General features: G+C 48.1%; 1 protein-coding gene across 1 annotated transcript in view; it reads left to right on the forward strand.

Annotated features, from left to right (window-relative positions):
• Positions 1–10,190, forward strand: part of SUSD5 (sushi domain containing 5) — a 355,951-nt gene that overhangs the window by 88,856 nt on the left and 256,905 nt on the right. Inside the window, exon 3 of the mRNA XM_075586342.1 lies at positions 8,620–8,741. Within this exon, the coding sequence (XP_075442457.1) occupies positions 8,620–8,741 (122 nt within the window). The remainder of the gene's footprint in view (positions 1–8,619; positions 8,742–10,190) is intronic.

Consider the following 10,190-nt stretch of genomic DNA (forward strand, 5'->3'; position numbering starts at 1 on the left):
ACTCCCCCCCATGTCCCAGTCTCACTCCCCCATGTGCCAGTCTCACTCCCCCATGTCCCAGTCTCACTCCCCCCCATGTCCCAGTCTCACTCCCCCATGTGCCAGTCTCACTCCCCCATGTCCCAGTCTCACTCCCCCATGTCCCAGTCTCACTCCCCCCCATGTCCCAGTCTCACTCCCCCCCATGTCCCAGTCTCACTCCCCCCCCATGTCCCAGTCTCACTCCCCCCCATGTCCCAGTCTCACTCCCCCATGTGCCAGTCTCACTCCCCCATGTCCCAGTCTCACTCCCCCATGTCCCAGTCTCACTCCCCCCCATGTCCCAGTCTCACTCCCCCCCATGTCCCAGTCTCACTCCCCCCCATGTCCCAGTCTCACTCCCCCCCATGTCCTAGTCTCACTCCCCCCCATGTGCCAGTCTCACTCCCCCATGTCCCAGTATCACTCCCCCATGTGCCAGTATCACTCCCCCATGTCCCAGTCTCACTCCCCATTGTCCCAGTCTCACTCCCCATTGTCCCAGTCTCACTCCCCCATGTCCCAGTCTCACTCCCCCATGTCCCAGTCTCACTCCCCCATGTCCCAGTCTCACTCCCCCATGTCCCAGTCTCACTCCCCCATGTGCCAGTCTCACCCCCCATGTCCCAGTCTCACTCCCCCATGTGCCAGTCTCACTCACCCCCTCTCCCCATGTCACTCACGCTGATGCAGGAAGCAACGAGATGCTGCTGTGTACTGTAGCACAGCGCAGCGCCACCTAATGGCCAAAAGAAAAATTGCAGCTGCAGACGGCTTTTTTCCCTCTGCTCCTGGCAAAATCGCCGCTGCTTCCTGCGCCCCCCCTAAACAATCTTGCGCCCCCCCAGGGGGGCGCGCCCCCCAGTTTGCGCACCGCTGACATAGTACACATGACTAATAACACTAAAAACCAAAGATGTGCAAAATTTTCACGAGGTTGCAAAAAATGCTACAGCTGAGTCAAAGTTGCCAAGCTTTAAGTCAATGTGCATTGCAATTTTATTTAATATGCTAATTTTCAAAATTCTCTAAAATTGTTAGAGACTATAGCGACTATTGCTAGAGACAATAAATAGGCCACACACACACACCATGATTCGCTCAATATTTGTTGATATTTTTCTTAAAGTTGACTAATTTAGCAAAGTGTTAGCCCTGTTGAACCTGGTGAAAAGTTTTGCAGGGACAAATTTTGGTGGGGAAAAAAACAAACAATTTCACTTTTGTGAATGCATTTTGCATATCTCTACTAACTGCTCAAACTCCAGTAGGCTAATGTATTTCTGGTGCCTATTTATTGCATGTGTAGTACAAAATTTGTGCTGAAGAGTGCACCATCATTTACAGTGCCTAATTATTGCTGAAGCTGGGTGAATCTTTGAGATATTGACAAGCAGCAAAAGTCCCAAGTGCCCAATTTTTAACTTCTTTGGATTAATTTGTAGTTGTTATGCTCGTTACCATTCCTCTAATACAGTTTTTCCCAACTCCAGTCCTCAGGGAACCCCAACAGGTCAGGTCTTAAGGATATCCCTGCTCCAGCACAGGTGGGTTAATCAGCGGCTCAGTCATTTTGACTGACCCACCTGTGCTGGAGCAGGGATATATTTAAGACCTGACCTGTTGGGGTTCCCTCAGGACTGGAGTTGGGAAACACTGCTCTAATATACTGACACAGATGTAGCAGACGTTTTTGCACCCATTAATGCAATGCATCCAGTGGTGAATTTAAAAATCTGCCGCCCATGGGCACTTACCTTGGAGCCACCTCCTCCTTTGTGCCACCCTTCCTCTTCTTCAGCATTGCAGAGTCAAATGATGTTCGTTTCCATGACAACGTGACGCCACGGGACATGGCAATGTGTCACCATGTGACGTCACAGCATTATTTGACGCTGAAGAAGTAACAGGGCGGCATGCAGAAGGTAAGAACTTTAAAGAGGCCCCACGCTCTCCCCCAGCAATCAGTGGGGAAGAGGGCGGGGACTCTGTATATGGTCTAGGATGTTTGGATGCAACTAAAATGCAGGGACATTATGTCCTGCCCCTGACCACCTGCTCCCGACCGACTGGTCGCCCATCCACCCAGGAGTGGCATAACTACATTTTTTGAGCTCCCCTGCAAAAATTGAAAGGGGCCCCTAAACAAAAAAAAATTCAGTTTCTACTGAGACATTTTGCAGACACAGTCCCTACCCTGTGGAGCTTACAATCTATGTTTTTTTGGTGCCTGGGGCACAGGAAGATAAAGTGACTTGCCCAAGGTCACAAGGAGCAAACACCGGGAATTGAACCAGGTTCCCCTGCTTCACACTCAGTACCAGTCAGTATCTTTACTCATCGATCTACTCCTTCTCCATCTCATCCTCACACTCCCCACTCACACTCCCTCCAGCCTTACTGTCCCCCTCTCTCTCCCATGTCTGACCCCCTTTCTTACCCTCTTTCTCCCTCTCACTCTTCCCCCCTCCTCTCTCCCTCACACATCCCCCTCCCACACACTCTGCATTCAAACACACACCCAAAACCCCTCCTACACACACAATTCCCCCTCCCCCCACACACATATACATACAAACACGCACAATTCACCCCCCCCTACACAGATACACATAGAATCCCCCTAACACACACACACACACACACACACACACACACACACACACACACACACACACACACACACACACACACACACACACACACACACACACACACACACACACAATCCCCCCTAAACACACAGTCATCACTATACACACACACACACACAATTTTTTTAAACTTGTGGGTGGGGGGGATGGGGGGTGGATAAGGCTACGCTTATAGTGCTGGCTACAGTGAAGGCGATGGTGCGCAGGGTCAAAGCAAGTTGATGTAATCCATTGTGTGCGCCTATAGTGGGGGTCCAAAATCGCTGACATTTTGATATTTACCGCGACGGCCGCACCATGTGACTGCAATAAGCCAATCACATTGCCTCTTTCTGACGTCACTGCCCCTTGCAGGCACTGACATCGCAAACACATAATTACAACTTTCACAATAGCAACGGTGACGGGTGACGTCACCGGTTGCATCGTCGTCAATGTATTCTGCACTGTAAGTGCAGCCTTATGCCGCGCTTATAGTCCTGGTGACAGTGATGCGACCGCGTGATGTCATTCATCGCGATTTCTGCCTATAGTGTAAATGAGACAGCGATCAGGGGGCGTGGCGGGGACGTGACCATGAGCAGTTCACCCTCCGTGGCTGAACCACTCACGTGCCCTCTGACGTCACGTGGCAGTCGCAAAAAAATGTTTTCATTGACTTCAGAGAATTTGGTAGCTGTGTCGCACTATAGGCTCACGCGACAAATTGCATTAACTTGTTTTGATGCAGCATCACGTAGCCAATACTATAAGTGCGGCCTTAGGCCCATAATATAGTGGGCGCGCTTGCTCCGCCGTGCGTGGCACTTACAGTTGGCTGTGGATAGCCAGCCGTCCTATACTAGGGCTGCGCGCGCATGGCAGTGAGCGTGGAGTCGGCCGAATGGGGTAAGACAGTGAAAATAATCTTTTCGCGCCACTACCGCTCAGAGTGAGACTGTAATGTATGTGTGTATGTGTATGTGTGTGTGTATATATATTTATCAAAGTTGCACAATGTTAATAAATAATTTATTCGCACGTCTTTTTAATTTTTTTTTTAAATATTATATAATACACACACATATACACACACAGCTTCCCCAGTGACACACAAATACACAGATCACTTCAGAGTGACATACAGTTACCCAGTGACATACAAACACAGAAACCACTTAAAAGTGACACACACAGTTACCCAGTGAGACACACACAGACAGCTTCCAAGTGACACACACACACACACACACACACACACACACACACACACACACACACACACACACACACACACACACACACACACACACACACACACACACACACACACATACACACAGTGACTGCTTCCCAGCGACAAACACACACAGTGCCCTTCCAAGCCTGTCACTCACAGCAGCACGGACCGTACACACAAACTGTGCGTCACGTACATGAGCATTCGCACAGGCGCGCCCACTATATTAGGCCTCGGTCCCGCTGCGCTCGTTGGCGCGGGCGGCCATGTCGCGAGTTCCCCACCAGCAGGGGAATCCTCGCGAGCCGGTCCCGGTCCCCCCTGGCGGCACAGCTGACTACACGCTGTGGCGCGTCAGCCGCTATGCGACACAAGAAAATGGTGTTCCCTAGCGTTGACGCGTCACGTGGTGTGGCTGTGAGCCAATGGGGAGGGGAGGCTTCGGGAGGAGGAGAGGCTTCGGGGAGCGGGGAGGAGTGTGGAGTGAAAGCAGGTGAGTGCCTGTCTGTGTGTGTCTGAGTGCGTGCGTGCCTGTCTGTGTGTGTGTATGTGTCTGAGTGCGTGATTCCCTGCCTGTGTGTGTGTGTGTGTGTGTGCCTGAGTGCGTGAGTGCCTGCCTCTGTCTCTGTGTGTGTGTGTATGAGTGCGTGAGTGCCTGCCTCTGTCTGTGTGTGTGTGTGTATGAGTGCGTGAGTGCCTGCCTCTGTCTGTGTGTGTGTGTGTGTGTGTGTGTGTGTATGATTGCCTGTGTGTGTGTGTTTTACTTACCCTCAGCAGCTCCAGCCCGAGTCTGTGGAGGGAGGGGGGGAGAGTAGCGGGTCCCTCCGCTCAAGCCACGCCCCCCCCCTCCCTGTCAAACCTCCCACTCCCGCCCACCTCCCGCTCCGGCTCCCTCTCCCTACAGACCGCATATCGCGGTCTGTGTAGTGTCAGCGCCCCGCCTGTCTGCAGTGCGGGCGCGCTGACTCTGGGAGCGGGGCCTTAGCCTTACGGGCCTTAGGCTGCTCAGACCCTGTCTTTGTGGTCAGCCATGCGGGCGGGGAAACAGGCAGGGGGAGGAGATATTGCCTGTGTGCAGTGAAGGCCCCACCCCCACAGCAAGCAGATGCTGAGAGCAGTAGCCGGCACCGTTCGGCAGGGACCCCTGGCCCCCAGGCCTCCTCACATTGCAGGGTTCAGCAGCATGGTAGTTACGTCACTGCCGCCCGCTCCCACAAGCCAGGTCTGATAAGTGCAGGTTTAAATATCCCACTGGACCACTACACTGCATAGACCTGCTGCTCAGACGCTATCTTTAAATGTCCTCCGCTGGACATTTAAACATGCCCTTTTCAGACCTGGCTTTGTCCAGCGGCGAGCAGGGTGGGGGTGGGGGGGGGAGGGGCTTTGTTACCAGGGGAAATTAACATTTGCTACATCTGTAAATCTTTAATCATATTGTTTACCCCTCCTGGAGTCTTATCCCTGATGCAGATCTTTGCGTCATCTGCACACAGAAAGGCATGCAAAGTTTTGTTTTGTATCTTTTATTCTTACAAGGCTAAAATGTGATTATGTCTTTAAACTCTGTTTCTGCAGTGCACAGTGATGTATTGCAAAGCAATGCTTCACAAAACATTTGTGTAGTAATAAAACTAAGGGCCTCATGCAGAGAGCATCGTTATTGCAAAACTCGCCATTTTTTGTTCAATTTCCCTCAGAAAACGGCATAAAATGGCGAGTTGCGAAAAACGCGCCTTTTTTTTATTTCTATGTTTAAAACTCGCCTCGCGGCTGGCGAGAACCTCAATCGCGCCATTTTTAAAACTCTCCGAATGCAGAGAGGTGCGAACGGCAAGTAGCGGCTGTTCGCGCCAAAAAAAGGCGCGATTCTCGCATTTTTGCCGCGCCACGAAAATATGGCAAGATGGCGCTCGCCGCCTATAGTAAAGGGGAAAAAAAAGGCGCGAATTTGTTTTTACACGTTTCTGAAGCGCGCATCTCGCCAATTTAAACTCGCCAGACGCATCCATGTTAAACATAGCAGAATTCGCACTTTTCTGCATATGGAGAATAAAACTCTCCAAAAAAGCTACTTTTTATGAAATTCGCCATTTTCAAAATTCTATGCTCTCTGCATGAGGCCCTAAGAGCAAAAGCAAATGAGAATGATTTATTTGGAGCAGAATTGGAGCAATGCTTGTGGTTTGCAAGTGTTGAGTGTGATATTTTCTTTTTATTGCAAAACACTGGCAATCAATTGGTGATACAAAACTGGTAATGAGAAATCTACAAAACTAGCAGAGACTGAGGGCCTTATGCAGAGAGGAACGTTATTTAATGTGAAAACGGCAAGAAAATAGCCACAGAATTGGAGCAAGTTATGGTCGTATGCAGAAAGCTGCGTTACCTAATTTTACTGATGAGATTCAAAATTGGCAAGTTTTTCTGGCTAGATTGAACTCGCTATAATATAGGGCAGAATGGCGAGTTGCAGTGCATCTATGCTACCTGCATACCACCCTATTTTAACATGGCGAATTTACCAATCTCTCCATGTGTTTGGCAATTTTTAAAGTAAAGAAACCTGCTGTGGAGAATTTTATGAATCTCTCCATGTTCTCTGCAGGAGAAGCTTCTCTGGGAAGTATTTTCTCCAAAATATGGTGCTATTTCCCTTCTCTATCCTCTCTGCATAAGCCCCTATGAATGATAAGGGATATCGTACATTTATACTTATCTAAATACTTTCCACCTGTGACAAATGTATAAGACTTGTTATTTGAGTTTTTTGTATTGGTTGCTTCTCTCTCTTCAAGCTGTATCATTTATGTCAGGCGAAAGGAACGCTTCACAATCAAACTTTGATATAACCTATTACATGTTTACACTGCACAATGTCTGTCTTGACTCCAATAACCACTATGCAAATGTGTCACTATTGCAAATTTAGCAAAGCACCAAAATACATTTACCCAAAGCGATATAAACATGAAATTGACACTCGTGTAAACTTGATGTCAAGGACCCCATTTGCCATGCTTTAGATATCACAATGTATAACAGATGGACTGTGCAGTATGCCAAAGTCATATGTCTGAACCAAGACAAATAAAAATAACAACTAAAGGGAAAAATTATTAAAATGTGGTCAATAAGATGGAGCACAAAATCAACTGCAATTGACTTTCACTGCTTCTAATACATATACAGGCTGTGAGAATTGACTAAATATGCAAGGAATTCTTAAAAAAAAATTCTTAACCGCAAAAGTACAGGCACGGGCGTGCACCATGTGTGGCTTTCCCATTCATTGTGCTGACCGCGCCAAGCACGCACAGAGGACGCAGCCTTAGAAAAGTATTTAGCACTTTTTGATTTTAGCTAGCTGTGATGATAGGGGGTAACAAGGCTCTCAAAGGTTAAGCCCGTTTTGGTTACCCTTTATCCGTGTATAAGGGTCCAAGAGAGTTAGGCCTTGGGCCCAGTAACATTGTAACTTTCCAATGTTAGACATGTATCTGATGTTTTTTTTCCCTTTCTGGGCATGCCAGTGAGCAGGGATTGCTGGGGTATGAGTTTCAAGAGAAATTTTTGTCAGAATGTGCCTACTTAGTTGGGTACGGAGTTGTCAGTTCCCCTAAAAATTTACCCGGGAGGTACCTGATTCACACCAGGTGCCTGATTCTCGGATACATGTTGCCACATTGTCCCGGCAATATCTTATTATATGTACTGTAATATGCTTGTTACATTCGTAACCGATTTCCAAACAGGCTGCCGAGCTAACCCATAGGCGCCGGTAAGTCTGCTGGACATCGAGTTCAAAGCAGTCAGAGGATGCTAGGAGATGTAATAAGCAAATGGGCAGCGGGGAAGGGCAATGTACCAAGGTCCGGAGAAAATCGCAGTCATCCGGGCTGCCATTTGTTCTGCCTGACCTGGTGAAGCCTGTCCCAGCGGGTGGCATTGAGATAGCCAGAGACGGAGGTGGCAAACTTGCGCATGTCTCTTGGCAATTTCAGATTTCCTGCTGACCCAACTTTTCTAACCAGCTGGCTCTGATTGACTACAGCCAATTTGAGATTTAAAAAAATGGAGTAAACCAGTGTATTACAAATATAAATATTATTTATTAGATGTGTTTTAATTATTACATTTGATTAGGGCAAAAAAAAACCCATATAAACATTGTTTTATATAGTAAATGTCTACACTTTAATATTTTTAATTATACAGAATCAAGGTAAAAATGCCGTCTTTCCCAGAATCCAAATGAACCAATGGTAGTTACACATTCAGGGGTTAAATCTGGTAATTTATGCATTTTCTTTCAAATGGTTTATATAGTTTATAGAAAATATTGTTAGATGAAATATACCTCACAGTGTGTGGAAAAGTACTTAAACAGCTCGTCAATGTCACTATGACAAATATGAATTACTGGCACTGCCATCACAAGCTCTTAATGAACTTTGTGGAGAGACAAAATTCACAAGGACACAAGGGGGCATAATTATGTATAAAATATTGCGGCTGGAATAAAACCCACAAGCAGCTTTACCTACAGTACCTTCTCTTTAGATGTCTTTTCCAATTTCTGGTAGATGTTAAAAGCAATCAACTTATTGATGCTCACTTAAATAGTATCCATTTTCAGCAACTTGTCATATTGCAATACCTCATGACTTCATGGATCTATAGACCCCTTTATTACACTATGCATTTTTTCTACATTTTTTTCTACAGGACTACTGTTTGCAGTATGATGGGGAATGGCCATCAAAGTAGGATGAAAGCTATAAATGTGAAAACGGACAGTCCTATGACATTAATTGAACGATATGATGTTTTCTGTGTTAAGGATGAAGGTAAGCAAAGCCGTTTGTATGCACTTTGTTGTTTCATGCTATTGAAAGCCTATTCAAGGCGATAAAAAGAATTAAACACTGAATAGATTATTATGACATTCTTAACCATGATTCCCAAGTTTTTGTCACCAGGACATCTAGAAAAAGTCTAATATATTTGGTATGTCTCGAAATTCTACTCATTTATATATATATATATATATATATATATATATATATATATATATATATATATATATATATTTTTATATATTTATATATATTTATATATATATACAGTGTTCGACAATTATATACATTTACACGCCCGGGGGCGTGTGGATTTAACCCCCCGGCGAGTAAATATTGGCCCAAGCAGCACACGTGTGTTTTTTAAATTTCCCAGCGCTCGTGCTGCTGTTTTCCCTGCGCTCGCGCTGCTGTTTTTCCCGCTGCTGTTTTTCCCGCGCTCGCGCTGGAGAAAAAAAAAAAAAAGCCGGAGGCGGGTTCATGTTATTGGGGGAGATTACCCCGCCTCCGGCTCTCTCAGCAACTTTCCTCCTCAGCGCTTCCACTCCTCCCCCTTCTGGCAGCCAGCCCCCTTCCATGCCTGTCTGCCTCAGGCCCCTGCAGGGCCATCTGTCGCCCCCCCTCCCATCGGGCCATCCGCCCCCCCCCACCCCAATCTCTCCTGGCCTCAGTGACCCCCTCACCCCAATCTCTCCCGGCCTGCGTGACCCCCCCTCACCCCAATCTCTCCCGGCCTCAGTGACCCCCCTCACCCCAATCTCTCCTGGCCTCCGTGACCTCCCCCTCACCCCAATCTCTCCAGGCCGTCCGTGCCCCCCCACTCACCCCAATCTCTCCTGGCCTCCGTGACCCCCCCTCACATCAATCTCTCCCGGCCTCCGTGACCCCCCCTCACCCCAATCTCTCCCGGCCTCCGTTGACCTGCCCCCCCGACACCCCAATCTCCCCCTCGACACCCGTGACCCCCCCTGACACCCCAATCTCCCCCCGACACCCGTGACACCCCCGACACCCCAAATCTCCCACACTCCCGATCTCACCTCCAACTCCGTGTCCCCGGCCTCCGGTGACCAGCCGCATCACTAGTCCCCCCCACTCCTCTCACCACTGTGTCCGATCCCTCACTGCCACCCGGTGACCCGCAGCGACAGCCGCCGAGGCCAAGGGCGACACCCGGCCTGCTGCTTCCTCGGCTGTCACAGAGACCGGAGACCACAGCGATCCACGGTGAGTAAGGGGGGGGGGGGGAGAGAGAGTGTATATGTGTGTGTGTGTGTGTGTGTGTGTGTATATGTGTATATGTGTGTGTGTGTGTGTGTGTGTGTGTATATATGTTGTGTGTGTGTGTGTGTATATGTGGGAGTGTGTGTGTGTGTATATATGTGGGAGTGTGTGTGTATATATATGTGGGAGTGTGTGTGTGTGTGTATATATGTGGGA

The sequence above is a fragment of the Ascaphus truei genome, chromosome 2 (genome assembly GCF_040206685.1).
Source record: "Ascaphus truei isolate aAscTru1 chromosome 2, aAscTru1.hap1, whole genome shotgun sequence".
Classification (NCBI taxonomy): Eukaryota; Metazoa; Chordata; class Amphibia; order Anura; family Ascaphidae; genus Ascaphus; species Ascaphus truei.